Here is a 14,297-nt window from a genome sequence, read left to right on the forward strand (position 1 = left end):
GCAGTGGCCCCCCAGTGTCCCCCAGCCCCGACAGTGTCCCCCAACAGTGTCTCTCATCCCTGGCAGTGCCCCCCCGCAGTGTCCCCAAACCCCAGCAGTGTCCCTCAGCCCCAGCAGTGTCCCCCAGCCCCAGAAGTGCCCCCCAGCAGTGTCCCCAAGCCACACCAGTGTCCCCCAGCAGCGTCCCCAAGCACCACCAGTGTCCCCCAGCCCCAGCAGTGCCCCCAGCGCTGGCAGTGCCCCCCAGCAGTGTCCCCCAGCCCCACTGGTGCCCCCCAGCAGTGTCCCCCAGGCCCACTGGTGCCCCCCAGCAGTGTCCCCCAGCCCCAGCAGTGTCCCCCAGCCCCACTGGTGCCCCCCAGCAGTGTCCCCCAGCCCCAGCAGTGTCCCCCAGCACCGGCAGTGCCCCCCAGCAGTGTCCCCAAGCCCCACTGGTGCCCCCCAGCAGTGTCCCCCAGCCCCACCAGTATCCCCAGCACCGGCAGTGTCCCCCAGCGCCAGCAGTGCCCCCCCAGCCCGGCAGCCCCCCCGGTGCGGTACCGCTCTGCAGCGCTGCCCGGCCACGCTTTGCCGCAGCCGGTGCCGCCAGCGCCCGGCACAGCCCAACCTCCCGCTGCGGCACAAGGCCCGGCCTCGGTCTCACCGGGGGGCCACGGGCCCCACGCCCCCACCCCCGGCACAGCGCTGCCCCTCGGGGGGCCCAGCCAGTGCCCCCACTTCCCACCCCCACCCCGGGGGGAACAGCACGGGGCCCCGTGGGGGCTGGGGCACCCCGTCCCATGGCCACACCGCAGCTCGGGACCCCCCCACATCTGCAGCCTCTTCCTCCCCCCCCCCCCCAACTCCGCCAGCAAAACCCCTCGGGGTCCCTGTGCCCAGATGTGCTGGCACCCAGATGTGCTGCCCCCCCACCCTGCCCGGCCCCCCCAGAACTCGGAGACGGGCTGAGCTGAGCTGGGGCCTTTATTCACCGGGACACCGACAGCGTGTTCCCCCCCACCCCCAACCTGCTCCCACCCTGGCACCCCCTCGCTGGGACCCCGCGCCCCAAAACCAGGGGGAGAACCCCCCCTGGGGAGGGACTGTCGGGGGGCACGGGGGTCCGGCGGCTGTTATTGCTCACAGCACCCAGCCCCGCGCAGCGCCTGGCGCCGGCGAGGACGTGGGGACCCCCAAATGTGGGGCAGGTCGGGCAGTTGGCGGCAGGTCCGTAGGGAAAAGCGCTGCTGGGAGGATGAGGAGGGAGCAGGAGGAAGATGCAGGGGAGCTCGGAGAGAGGGGACTCGCGGGCTCCTGAAGGAATTTGGGATCGTGCAAAGTTTCTGCCAATGGCAGCAATGGAAGAATTGTCGTATGCCTGCAGTCATCAGTAGGGTTCAGAGTGAACGTTGCCACCGCCTGCACAAAGAGGCTCCACGCTGGCATGAGAGCAGCCGGGCAGGGCTGGGGGTGATCCCTTCACGGGGGGGGTCCCTGAGGACGCCGGGAGAGGGTCCCAGGCATCCGGGTGCCACTCCGGTGGGGGACACACGGGACACGGGGGGGTCCCTAACTGCCCGGCTCCGGGGCCGCGCTGCTCTGGAAGTTGGCCAACTGCCGCATCTCCTCCGTCTGCATCGAGTGGCGGCGCAGCAGCTTGCGGCGACCCTTGGGCGAGCCGGGGGCCGGGGGGCCGCGGGGGCCAGGGGGGTGTGGGCCAGGGTGCAGGGGGGGCAAGAAGCCAGCCCTCCCCGGGGCCAAGGGCTCCAGCAAGAGGGTGCCGGAGCCGCGACGCTCCAACAAACCGGGCGGGCGCCGGCGGGTGCCGGGGGGGGACTCGGCGGCCGGCAGCGCCATGACCTCCACCTCGGGGGGTTCCCAGCGGGGCGGTTTGACCCGCGCCGTGTCGGGGGCCGTGTTGCGCCGCGCCAACGGGCAAGCGGGGGGCACCCGCTCGGCCCAGGCGGCCCCCGGCAGCCCCGCCGCCTCCCGCCCCTCCACGCTGTGCCGCCGCGGGCGCCCGCCCAGGCTCAGCCCCTCCATCCCCGTCACCAAACGCTCGGGGGGACCCCGCGGCCCCTCCGACCCCGGGGCCACCAACCCCCAGGGCTCCGAATTGAGGCGCTTCAGCGGCCGGCCCCGGGCACGCGGCGGCTCCGGTACGGCGCTGACCGGTGCCGGCGGCGGCGGCGGGAAGCAGAAGACGTCCCTCTCCTCTTCTTTCTCGCTGCCGGCCGGCGACGCCGCCGTCCGCACCTCGATGTCGGAGGGCGACATGCAAAGCGCCGGCGAGCGTTTTTCCTCCAGGCCCGGCGACGGGGGCGAGTTGAGGTATTGCCGCGTGGTTTTGGTACCCGAGGGCGAGGTGTCGGTGGTGATGATGATCACCTCCTTCCCCCGGGCCTTGCAGGCGTCCAGCAGCACCTGCAGCGTCTCGCGGTCGCCCCGGTTAATGGCGTAAACCAAAGCGGAGGCTCCGGCGTAATCGCGGGCGCTGGGATCGGCGCCGTGAGCCAACAAAACGGCGGCGACCGCCGGGCCGGCGCGTTCGGCGCAGGCGTGCATCAACGCCGTCTTGCCGGTTTTATCGGGGATGTTGGGGTCGGCGCCGTTCTCCAGGAGGTATCGCACCATGCGGGGTTGTTCCGGCGGGTCGGCGTAGCCGGCCCGGCACGCGGCCATCAGCGGCGTTTGCCCGGCGGCGTTTGCCCTCGTTGATGTAGGCTCCCCCTTCCAACAAGAGCCGCGTCAGCCGAAACTTGCCCTGCGCCACGGCCCGCAGCAGCGCCGACCCGTCCGCCGGTAACGGGGTTAAACCGGGGGGGCCGGCGGTGCCGGGGGGGCGCCGGACGGGGCTGGGCATCGCGGCGCTCACGGCAGCGGCGATGGCGCGTGGGGCGGCTGCTCCGGGAGCGGCTCCCGCTCACTGCAACGGGACACGGGGTGCACGTTGAAGCCCCCCCCCTGCCCCGTTCCCACACCCCCCCTCAATGAGCCCCCCCCCCCCCCGGCTCCCCTGCCTCAGTTTCCCCAGCTGGGGCCCACCCAGGGGACGGTTCCTGCGGGGGTCACCGCAGCCCGCGGTGTCCTGAGCCCCCCCCCCCGGGGCCTCTCTGCCGCTGCCACCTGCCCGTGTCCCCCTTCCACCCCCCCTCCCGCTGCCTGTGACCCCCCCCTGCCTGTCCCCTGCCTCTATCCCCTCCCGTGCTCCCCCAAATCCCCTCCTGCACCCTCTCCTTGTACCCCTCATTCCCCCTGCCTGATCCCCCTCCTGCATCCCCTGCCTGTGCCTCCCCCGCATCCCCTGCCCGTACCCCCCCCCCGCTCCTGCAGCCCCTGCCTGTACCCGCATCCCCTGCCCGTACCCCCCGCCCCCTTCCTGCACCCCCCATCTTGTCCTGCATCCCCCCTGCATCCCTGCCCGTACCCCCACCCCCTCCTGCATCCCTGCCTGCACGGTTCCCATGGTGACGGCAGCTCATCCCGCTCCTCTGACCAGCCAAGAAAATGGGGGGAGAAACCACCAACCTTCCCACTCCCCCCAGTTCATCTCCCCCACTGGTGAACCGCCCCCCCCCCCCCGCCTTCCCCCGTTGCCACCGAGCCTGGGCCCGGCACTCGGGGCTGCACCGTTCCCCCCCCGTTAGGGGAGACACCCCAGAGAGGGGACCCCCCCCCCCACCCCAACCCCTTTCTCTCCCCCATCCCTTCTTCTGTTACCATGGTAACCGGAGCGGGGTATCCCTCAGCGACGGGTCCCGGTCCCGGGTGTCCCGGGGATGGAGATGTCGGGGACATCGGCCGGTGGCCGCCATCCCGGCCCGCCGCCGGCGTGGCGGGAGGGGGGGGCGGGGAGTGCGGGGGGGGAGGCAGGGGAGGTTATTTGGAGGGTTTTTCCCCCCCCTGCATCGCTATTTTTGGCAGCCGCTGGCGCGGGGAGCGCTGGAGCCGGATGAATCACCCGGCGGCGCAGGCAGCGACGAACCCGCTGCGCCGAGCTGCCTGCGCGGGGGGGCGGGGGGGGGGCACAAGGCAGCGGGAGTGGGGGGCACAGCGCGGGGGAGCTGGGGACACGGGGAGGGGGGTCCCAGAGCAGCGGGGCTGAGGATTACGGGGTATCGGAGATTGGGGGGGGGGGGGGGCATGGGGCAGCGGGACTGGAGGGCCCAGCGCAGTGGGGCTGGGGGGGGCCATGGGGTATCGGAGATTGGGGGGGGCCGTGGGGCAGCGGGACTGGGGGTCACGGGGGCCGTGGGGCAGCGTCGGGGGAGGGTCACAGCACGGGGGCGGGGGGCCCTGGGGATTTGGGGGGGCCACGGGGGAGCGGGGCTGGGGGGGGCGCTGAGACGCCCCAGGGCAGCGGGGCGGGGCGGAGGGGGGGGCAGAGGCGCCTCCGCGCCCCCTTTTCCCGCCCCCCGTCCCGTTCATTCATCCCTTCCCTCCTTCATTCATCCCTTCCCTCCTTCCCCCCGCCCCGCCCCTTCCCTCTGACTGACTCCGCCCCCCACAAATCAGCGCCCGCGCTGCCGCGCGCGGCCACGCCCCCTCGCGTCACCGCCAGGTGCCGTGGCCGCGCATGCGCCGTGCGAGGAGCGGGAGGGGGGGCAGACACACACCACCGGGGGGGGGGGGGGGGCTGCCCTGTGCGTCCCCCCCGCTTCATCCCCAGCGCCCCCCCGGCCCCCCCCCCCCCAGCCATGGCGGGTCGGGGCCGGGGCCGCGGCCGCGGGCAAATGACCTTCAACGTGGAGGCGGTGGGGATCGGGAAGGGGGACGCGCTGCCCCCCCCCACCCTCCAGCCCTCCCCCCTCTTCCCGGTAAGTCCTTAAGGGGGGGGGGGGGGTGTCCCCGATTTGAGGGGGGGGTCCCCAGGGGCGCTGAGCCCTGGCGCACTCGCTGCATGTGTGTGTGTGTGTGTCCCCCCCCCCCGCAGCCGCTGGAGCACCGGGCGGCGCCGCTGCCGGGGGGGGAGGAGGGCGAGTACATGCTGGCGCTGAAGCAGGAGCTGCGGGGCGCCATGAAGGGGCTCCCCTACTTCGTCAAACCCGGGGCGCCCCGGAGAGGTACCGCGGGGGGGGCACACCCCGACCCCCCCCCCCCCCCCCCCCGCCCCGATCCGCCCGCGCCCCCCGTTTGAGCGGCGGGACACACACGCTCTTACATAGCGCCCCCCCCCCCTCCCCATAGCCCCCAGCCCCACTTTCGTGACCCCCTACACACCGTTGTGCCCCCCCCCCATTTTTGTGACACCCCCCCCATTTTTTGTGACACACCCCCCCATTTTTGTGACACCCCCTCCCACTTTCGTGACCCCCCCCCCCTCACTGTTGTGACCCCCCCAAACTGATGTGTCGTGCTCCCCCCCCAGCCCCGCAGCACCCGGCCCCATTGTAGCCATTTCCTTGCGTGTCCCACGAGTGTCCCCACCCCCCCCGCAGTGACCCCCCCACCCCACTGACCCCCCCACACCCCGCTGACCCCCCCTTATCGCCCCCCCCCCCAGATATCGAGCGCTACTCAGACAAGTACCAGATCTCCAGCCCCGTTGACAGCGCCATCGACTGGAACCCAGGTTTGGGGGGGGGGGACGGGACAGGACAGAGGGGACCGAGGGGGGGGGGCTGGGGACCTGGGGGGGGGTCGGGGGGGGGGGCTGGCGGGGGGGCCTGATCCAGCCCCTCGCTCTGCCCCACAGACTGGAGGCGGCTGCCGCGGGAGCTGAAGATCCGGGTGCGGCGGCTGCGGAAAGGCAGTGAGTGTCCCCCCACATTGTGTCCCCCCCCCTGCATTGTGTCCCCCCCCCCCCCCATCCCCTCCGTGGGGCCGGACTCTGCCCCCCCGGGGGGGTAACGCTGCCCTCTGCCCCCCCCCCCCCGCCCAGGGACCACCATCCTCATCCCCAAGTGCAAGCAGCGGGTCGCCCTGGACAAGGAGGAGGCCATTAAGAAGCTGGAGGTAACGAGGCCGAAGGCTCGTCCCCTGGTGGGGGGGGGGGGGGTGTCCTCGCTGGGGTGGCCCGGTTGGATTTTGGGGTGTCCCCCCCCCGCGTTTAACACTGTGGGGGCTCCCCCCCCCCCTCCCAGAGCCTGGAGAAGAAGGAGGAGGAGGTGACGTCGGAGGAGGAGGAGGAGAAGGAGGAGGAAGAAGAAGGGAAGGAAGAGGAGGAAGAGGAGTACGACGAGGAGGAGCACGAGGAGGTGAGTTGTGAGGGGGGGGCACGGGGGGGTTGGGAACATCCCTGGGGACACCCCTGACCCCCCCCATGTCGTGTGTGTCCCCCCCCAGGAGACCGACTACATCATGTCCTACTTCGACAACGGGGAGGACTTCGGCGCCGACAGCGACGACAACATGGACGAGGCCGTTTACTGACACCCCCCCCCCCGGGGGGACACGGGGGGGCCCCTGTCCCCCCCCCAGGACACGGGGGGGCCCCTCTCACACCCCCCCCCCCATACAGACACTGGTGTCCCCTGTGTCCCCCCCTGCGGCCTGCAGGTGGTGCTGGTGCTCCAGGGATGGGGGGGGGGGACATGGGGACACCCCCCTCCCCCCAACCTGGGGGGGTCCCGCGGGGCTCCCAAACTTTTTTTTTTGGGGGGGGGGGGAAGGACCCCCCGGGTTTATCCCCAAGCCAGCGGTGGGTAGGACCGTCCCTTCCAGAGGCAGTTTGGGGGCGGGGGGCTCCCTCAAACCCCTCCCTTGTGCCCCCCCCCCTTTTTTGCAGCAGCTTTTTAACATTTATGATTTTTATTTTTTCTTAAAAAACAAATTTTGGGTGGATTAAAGTGGATTTGTGTATTTCCAGCTTGTCTTGTCCCGTGGCCTCACCTCCCCCGCCCCAGGATTTTGGGGTGGGGGGATAATGGGGTTCTCACACTGCGCCCTTGTGTGTACAAATCCCCAGCTCCTGGAGTCAGGGGATGCAGCAGCACCGTGTGTGTCCCCCCCCCGCCCCCACGTTGTCCCAGGGCTGTGGGGGCAGCTCTGGGTTCTGGGGGGGGGGGGGGGGAAGTGGTGTGAGAAAGGTGGTTTTGGGGAGAAAAGTGGGGTTTTGGGGGAAAAGTTTTATTGAGGGGAAGGTGGGTTTTTTGGGGGGAAAAAGGTGTTTTATTGTGGGGGGAAAAGGGTTTTATTGGTGGGGAAAAGGTGGTTTTTGGGGGAAAGGTGGTTTTTCTGGGCAAAATGTTTTATTGGGGGGAAAAGGTGCTTTTTTTGGGGAAAAGGTGATTTTTTGGGGGAAAAAGTTTTGTTGGTGGGGAAAAGGGTTTTTTTTTCTGGGGAAAAGGTGTTTTTTGGGGGGAAAGGGGGTTTTTTGGGGGAAAAGTTTTATTGGGGGGAAAAAGGTGGGTTTTTTGGGAAAAAGTGTTGGGGGGAAAGGTGTTTTTTCTGGGGAAAAGGTTTTTTTTTGGAGGGGAAAAGGTGATTTTTTGGGGGGAAAAGGTGTTTTTTTTGGGGAAAAAGTTTTGTTGGTGGGGAAATGTTTTTTTTGGGGAAAGGGTGTTTTTTGAGGGAAAAGGGTTTTTTTTTGGGGAAAAGTGTTTTATTGGGGGGAAAAAGTGTTGGGGGGAAAAGGTGGGGTTTTTTGGGGGAAAGGTGTTTTTTCTGGGGAAAGGTTTTGGGGGGAAAAGGTGATTTTTTTTGGGGGAAAAGGTGAGGTTTTTTTTGGGGAAAAAGTGATTTTTTGGGGGAAAAAGTTTTGTTGGTGGGGAAAAGGGTTTTTTTGGGGGGAAAGGGGGTTTTTTTGGGGAAAAGTTTTATTGGGGGGGGAAAGGTGGGTTTTTTGGGAAAAAGTGTTGGGGGGAAAAGGTGGGTTTTTTGGGGGGAAAGGTGTTTTTTCTGGGGAAAAGGTTTTTTTTGGAGGGAAAAGGTGATTTTTTGGAGGGAAAAGGTGATTTTTTTGGGGGAAAAGGTGGGGTTTTTTGGGAAAAAGTTTTGGTGGGGAAATGTTTTTTTGGGGGAAAGGGTGTTTTTTGAGGGAAAAGGGTTTTTTTTGGGGAAAAGTGTTTTATTGGGGGGAAAAAGTGTTGGGGGGAAAAGGTGGGTTTTTTTTGGGGGGCAAAGGTGTTTTTTCTGGGGAAAAGGTTTTTTTTGGGGGGGGAAAGGTGTTTTTCGGGGGGGGGGGAGGTGTTTTGTGCGACGGGCCAAGGCCGGGGCGGGGCGGGGTCGCTCACATGAAGCTCATGTGATGGGGAAGCGCTGCCACCCCCCCCCCCCCGCCCCCCCCCCCTCCCCCGGCCGGTTCCTGTTTGCGGCGGATTTTCAGGCTCCGAGTGATTAAAAAAAAAAAAAAAAAAAAAATCCCCGACCAGAAGCGGCCGCTCAGCAAAACCCGACACTTGTTCCCTCCCGCCTGCGCCCCCGCTTCCTGCGCCCCCCCCCCCCCCCCCATCACGGGACTCCAGGAGGTGGCGATTTCCCACCTCCAGCCCCCGGTGTGGGAAGGGGGAATTTGGGACCGGGGTGAGGGGGGGGGGGGGGGAGCTGCTGCAAATCCCCTGGGAAAGGAGCTGGGGAGGGATTTGGGGGTGTCATACCCCCCCCCCCGCCCGCCACGGGCCAGGCTCGTGCCTCAGTTTCCCCGGCGGCGCGTGGGGCTCCCGCTGCCCCCGCGGAAGGGGTGGGGGGGGGGGTGGGGGTCGGTCCCAGGGGGGTTTGGGGGGTTTGAGTGTGACAGATCCCCCCGGCCAGGACCCCCAGAGCCGCCCCGAGTCACCAAGGGGAGACGGAAAACTGTGAGGGGCAGGAGTGTGGGCAGGAGCAGGGGCAGGAGCACAGGCAGGAGCAGAGGTAGGAATGCAGGCAGGAGTGGGGGCAGGGAAGCAGGCAGCGTGGGCAGGAGCAAAGGCAGGAGCAGGGGCAGGAGTGTGGGCAGGAGCAGAGGTAGGAATGCAGGCAGGAGTGGGGGCAGGAATGCAGGCAGGAGCATGGGCAGGAGTGTAGGCAGTGTGGGCAGGAGTGCAGGCAGGAATGCAGGCAAGTGTGGGCAGGAGCAGGGGCAGGAGTGTGGGCAGGAATGCAGGCAGGAGTGTGGGCAGGAACAAGGGCAGGAGCACAGGTAGGAATGCAGGCAGGAGCGTGGGCAGGGAAGCAGGCAGCGTGGGCAGGAGCACAGGCAGGAGCACAGGCAGGAGCAGGGGCAGGAGTGCAGGCAGGAGCAGAGGTAGGAATGCAGGCAGGAGCATGGGCAGGAATGTAGGCAGTGTGGGCAGGAGTGCAGGCAGGAGTGCAGGCAGGAATGCAGGCAAGTGTGGGCAGGAGCAGGGGCAGGAGCGTGGGCAGTGTGGGCAGGAATGCAGGCAGGAGTGTGGGCAGGAGCAGGGGCAGGACCAGAGGTAGGAATGCAGGCAGGAGCGTGGGCAGGGAAGCAGGCAGCGTGGGCAGGAGTGTGGGCAGGAGCAGAGGTAGGAATGCAGGCAGGAGTGGGGGCAGGAATGCAGGCAGTGCAGGCAGGAGTGCAGGCAGGAGTGCAGGCAGGAGTGCAGGCAAGTGCGGGCAGGAGCAGGGGCAGGAGCGTGGGCAGTGTGGGCAGGAGCACAGGCAGGAATGCGGGCAGTGTGGGCAGTGTGGGCAGGAGCACTGGCAGGAATGCGGGCAGTGTGGGCAGTGTGGGCAGGAGCACAGGCAGCAGGCGCTGGCAGCGCCTGCCACTGCCTGTGTGGGGAGGGGCCCCGGCCCTGTGTGTGTCCCCCCCCCCCTCTCCGGGCCCTTTGTCCCAGCTGGGCCGGGGCCAGCACCAGCCTCGTGCCAAGAGCTGGGGCCAGCGCGGGGGGGGGACATCGCACCCCCCCTTTTTTTTTTTCCCTAGGAAATCACTATTTTTGGCCCAATTTCGCTGCTTCCCCAGCTCGCTGCAAATAACCCCCCCCCATATGGCCTGGGCTGGACTGAGGCCTCACAATACCCCTGGGGGGGCCCCCCCGGCTCAGCCCCCCCCCACCCATACTGGGACTGACCCCTCACCCACTTGGGGGGCAGCCAGGGCCCAGCCCCCCCCCAGGGACACTGAGGCAGGGGGGTGCCAAGTCGGGGAGGGGTGAGGGCGCAGAGCCCCCCCCCCCCAAGGTCAAGGCTGTTTTTCTCCCAGGTGTCACCTTTCACCTACATCCCCCCAAAAAAAGGGCTGGGGGGGGCCCCCTGGTCCCCCCCCACGTGCCTCAGTTTCCCCTCACGGTTTTTGGGGAGCAGAGCCCAAGAACACTGGGGGGGGGAGTGTGAGAACATAATTAGCAGCTGCCCCGTTAACGAGCGGCCGCACCCAAAGGGCCCTCACAGGCCGTTTTGGGCCCCCCCCCCACCCCAAGGTCAAGTCCAAGAGGCTTCAGGACCAGCTCGTTTCCATCTTTATTAAAAACGTCGCCCCCCAGGGGCGCACAGAGCATCAATAGTACAAAATAGACTTTTTTTTTTTTTAAATTTTTCTCCCTCCCTCCCCTCAAAAAAAAAAAAAAGAAAAAAAATACAAAACAGTACAAAAGTTCTTCACGACCTTGACCTTGCGGCTGCCAGAGGCGGCCGGTGGGTTTTGGAGCCGGGATCCGCCCCGACACCCCCCCCCCCGGCTTTGGCACCGCGGCTCGAAGGCATCACAACGGTGATTTTTTGGGACATTTTGGGGGTTTTTTCTTCTCCCCCCTTCTCCGGTTTTTCAGCCTCTGGGCTCCCCGAGCCGCCGCGGGGCCTCTGGGCCCAACCAAGGCCAAATCTCGGTAGCGACGGCGGCGCCTCCTCCTCCTCCTCCTCCTCCTCCGCGCGCGCCGAGCCCTCACCGCTGCCCGGCGTCCGGCACCGGCGGAATTCCAGAGTCCAGGAAAAGCGGGAGCGGAGCCGCTGCCCCCCCCCTCCGCGCCGCGGCGCTCACTGGACGTTGTTGTTGGCCACGCAAGGATCCACCTGCGGCCGAGACCAAAGTTTAATTAATCCCAAGCCTAAACGCCGGCCTGTCTCGGCACGGGCCCCCTGCCCCAGCACAGGACAGGCCCCCCCTCCTCACCTCCGTGTAGGTGGGCGGCGGCATGAACTTGAACTCGGGGGCGTACATGAAGATGGGGCTGTCGAAGCTGTCGGACTCCTCCAGCAGGGGGGTGGTGGGGCTCTCCAGGCGATGGTCCTCGGGGACGATGTCCAGGTAACACGGGGGGGCTGTGGAGAGACCCCGTCAGTTCCCCCCCATCATAACCCGCCTTAAATCCCCCCCCCAAAAACTCTCGAGGGGTGGGTGCAGGGGGCACAACTCACCTTCCGGGGCGTCCGGGAGGTTCAAGTCCACCCAGCTCATCTCGGAACTGGTCTGACTGGCCATGCTGGAGCTGCGGCTGCCGATGCCCGAGCGGCTGCCGATGACGAGCGGCAGCTCCAGGAGGATTTTTTTGGAGCCGGGGACGCTGACGTAAATCTGCCGGGACGAGGAGCGGGAGCGTGAGGGAACGGTCGCGGGCTCGCTAACGAAGCGAGGCGGGTTAACGAGGCGGCGAGGGGCTCACCTGCAGGAAATACTCCACGCGCAGGATGTTGCAGCCCAAGATGGAGGGTTTGAGCTTCTTGACGCGGATGGTTTTGCCGCGCCAGGACTCGGAGGAGCCCGAGATGATGTGGTTGCCGCGGACGCAGGTGAGTTTCTGGGCGAAGACCTTGGTCTGCCCGTTGGCCAGGTACGTGTGTTTGGCCACGATGGCGGCTTTGGGCACCACGATGCGGGAGCAGGTGTTCTCGAAGTCGGCGTTGATGCAGATCTCGTCACCTGGTGAGAGAAGCATCACCGGGATTGGGTTTTTTTCTTTTTTTTCCCCCCTCTGGAGGTTTTTAAGCCGGAGACGCGCAGGTGCGGGTCGTCCCGCCGCCCCTCTCTCCCCTCACCTTCACAAAAGCCCTTCCTGTCGATCTGGGCGCTGACCGACACGCGCCCGTCGGGAATGAACATGCAAGTCACCTTCTTCTCCTTCTTGGCAGCGACCGGGGACTGCGGAGGAAGGAGGCTGTTAGTCGGGCGAAACCCGCCCGCCGTCCCCACCCCGCTCCTCCTTCTGCAAGAGAAGCTGCCGGTCCCCCACCAGGTTCGAGCGTCCCGCGGCCGAGGGGAAGCAGAGCGAGCGCCTGGCTTCAGCTGCCTCGGCGCATCTACGAGGAACTAGGACTTCTTAAGGACTAAGTATTTAATCCGCGCTCAGCAGCAAAGCCTATTAGAGGAGCCTTAGCGACAGAGGTCGGCCTGACCCTCCCCAGGGGCTTTTCTCCCCCGAAACGCCCACGACACCCAAACCTCCCCCGGTGAAGCTGCACTGACCAGCAACTCCGGAGTGTTCACGTCCACGGGATCCATCACCTCGAAGCGCTTCTTTATCTCCTGCGTGGGAACGGACGGGCGCTCCAGAAAGGCCTTCACCCAGTAATCCACAGAGCCGTACTTTCCCTTGAAGCTGGTACCCAGCGGCCTGGGGGGAGAGAGACGCTCGTTAGACACGTCTGGCAACAGGAGGATTTCCCGTCGCAATCCTCATTTAGTTTTCAGAGGCGGCGTTTGTCTCGTACTCACCCCTGGGGAAGCTCGAATCCGAATTTGTACTCGTATTTGTTCCCAGGTCTGAGGATGACAGAGCCGTCCCCATCTGGGAAGAGAAAAGGGGAAGGGAAAGCTCAGCCACGGGTCTGTTCTCCAGCATCCTCCTCTGAGCCGCTCGCAGTGACGGAGCCCAGCGCCGCGCAGGCTCCAGCTGCGTTAGGCTCTTTGCTAAGAGCTGCCCACACCTGTCCCCCAAGAACGGCCCGAGCCGCCGCCGCCGGCGTCTCGAAGCAGGGAGACGCCGCTTGTTTCATCTCACTTCTTCTTTCGACATCCCCATCCGACGCCGGAACACGGCGTCCTGGGGCGCCTCAGTGCCCCGTCCCCTCGCCACACCCAACTTCCACTTCGCGGGAATATCGAGGACCCACTTCTCCCCCCCCGGCGGTATCTCTATCCCCAGGACTTGACGTCACCCCGGTTATCTCTCAGGACACTCTGCCAAGTCCCTATCGCTCCCCTTCCCCGCAGCCGGCCAAACAAGGAGGCTGCTGGAGGGAGCAAAAACTCCCTGTCTCGGGCGAGACCTCCCCTTGCCGCCCCCCGACCACCCCCCCGGCCCCTCCTGCCTCCGCGACCGAGGCCACGGCCAGTACTCGCTGCCTGCGGGCACGCACCCCGGCTGCCTGTGCTGCCAGCCAACACCCAACGGCTTCTCTCTGCTCCACCAAGCAGATTGTCCAGCTTTTTGTTTTGTTTTCGAACTTTGAACTTGACTCAGCCAAGACCTGTTGTCCTCTGCCCCGTCAAGAGCTTTCGATGAATTTGCTCGTTTTCTCCTCAAATTCAGGCACTGTCCCATCCCACTTCGGGCTCAGCGCTGAGCCCCGACACCAGCGAAACACCGCGACTCCTCAGCGCAGCGCTGGCCCGCTCGACGCGTGCCCCGAGGAGACTCGCTCCAGCCTCCCCAACCGCTGGCCCATGGCCAGTTTTCAACCCCTTTTCTCCCCACCACCACCTCTTGCCCCCCCCAACTCCCTTCTCCCAGCCCCAGCCCCTCACCAGTGGGCTGCTCCTCCAGGGTGAGGACGTCCTCGAAGCGCAGGTACTCCATCTCCTGCCTGCACTGCTGGGGGCCCTTGGCCCAGTTGACTTTGGCCACCCCGCAGGCCAGCACCTTGACGGAGCTGACGCGAGTGACCTCGGCCACCTCCACCAGCACGCGCCCGGCCACCTTCTCCCCGCTGCAATAAACCTTCTCAGGCTCGCTGAAAGCCATCAGGAAGGTCTTCACTTTCTTGAACATCACCATGGCTGAGGGTGAGAGCGGGGAAACGCTCCTGAGAAACCAGCGAGGGCGAGAACCGCGGAGTTTTTTTTTTCCCCCCGAAGAGGAAAAAAAAAAACCACCCTGGGACAGGCTGATTTTAGTCAAAAAAAAGGCAATTTAACCCTCCGCTTGAGAAAAGCGAAGGGGCTAGGCAAGGCTGCTGCGCGCCAGGGCCGGTCCGCGCCGCTCGCTGCCCTCAGCGCTTTGAGAGCGGCCCCCACCAACCGCGGCCCTTTTATAGCCTCCGCCGCCCCGCCCACCCCCCGCCCACGCTTGTTGATGCCAGCAGCTCCACGCCGAGGGCGCGTGGCCAGGCGTGCTGCTCGCGTGATCAGCGCTCCCATTGGCTGCCGCCGCCTTGTTTACAGCCCCGCCGGCCAATCAGCGCGCGAGGCGAGGAGCGTGGACAGCGTGTGAAGGAGCGGCGAGCTGGTGTTCCAGGGAGAGGAGGGTGGGTGAGGGGGACGGAGTGACGGCGACGCAGGC

The 14,297-nt window shown here is 66.2% G+C and overlaps 3 protein-coding genes across 3 annotated transcripts; 1 reads left to right on the forward strand and 2 right to left on the reverse strand.

Moving 5' to 3' along the window:
* Positions 1–1,019: 1,019 nt before the first annotated feature.
* Positions 1,020–2,899, reverse strand: ANKRD34A (ankyrin repeat domain 34A). The gene is given in 2 exon segments (XM_074809490.1): positions 1,020–2,685; positions 2,687–2,899. Coding segments are annotated over 2 exon segments (1,293 nt in total). The 5' UTR covers positions 2,843–2,899; the 3' UTR covers positions 1,020–1,548.
* A 1,692-nt stretch (positions 2,900–4,591) lies between these two features.
* Positions 4,592–6,780, forward strand: POLR3GL (RNA polymerase III subunit GL). Its single transcript, XM_074809275.1, has 7 exons — positions 4,592–4,796; positions 4,913–5,042; positions 5,483–5,551; positions 5,675–5,731; positions 5,861–5,934; positions 6,063–6,176; positions 6,265–6,780. The coding sequence occupies exons 1-7, from the start codon at positions 4,677–4,679 to the stop codon at positions 6,349–6,351; spliced, it is 651 nt and encodes a 216-aa protein (XP_074665376.1). The 5' UTR covers positions 4,592–4,676; the 3' UTR covers positions 6,352–6,780.
* A 3,524-nt stretch (positions 6,781–10,304) lies between these two features.
* On the reverse strand, positions 10,305–14,018 carry TXNIP (thioredoxin interacting protein). The gene is made up of 8 exons (XM_074809413.1): positions 13,544–14,018; positions 12,512–12,584; positions 12,263–12,410; positions 11,836–11,938; positions 11,463–11,719; positions 11,218–11,374; positions 10,973–11,121; positions 10,305–10,872 (listed from the first exon to the last, which is right to left on the reverse strand). Exons 1-8 carry the CDS (start codon positions 13,791–13,793, stop codon positions 10,837–10,839), a joined length of 1,173 nt encoding a protein of 390 aa, XP_074665514.1. The 5' UTR covers positions 13,794–14,018; the 3' UTR covers positions 10,305–10,836.
* Positions 14,019–14,297: the final 279 nt, after the last annotated feature.

This window comes from Strix aluco, chromosome 30, assembly GCF_031877795.1.
Source record: "Strix aluco isolate bStrAlu1 chromosome 30, bStrAlu1.hap1, whole genome shotgun sequence".
NCBI classification, from domain to species: Eukaryota; Metazoa; Chordata; class Aves; order Strigiformes; family Strigidae; genus Strix; species Strix aluco.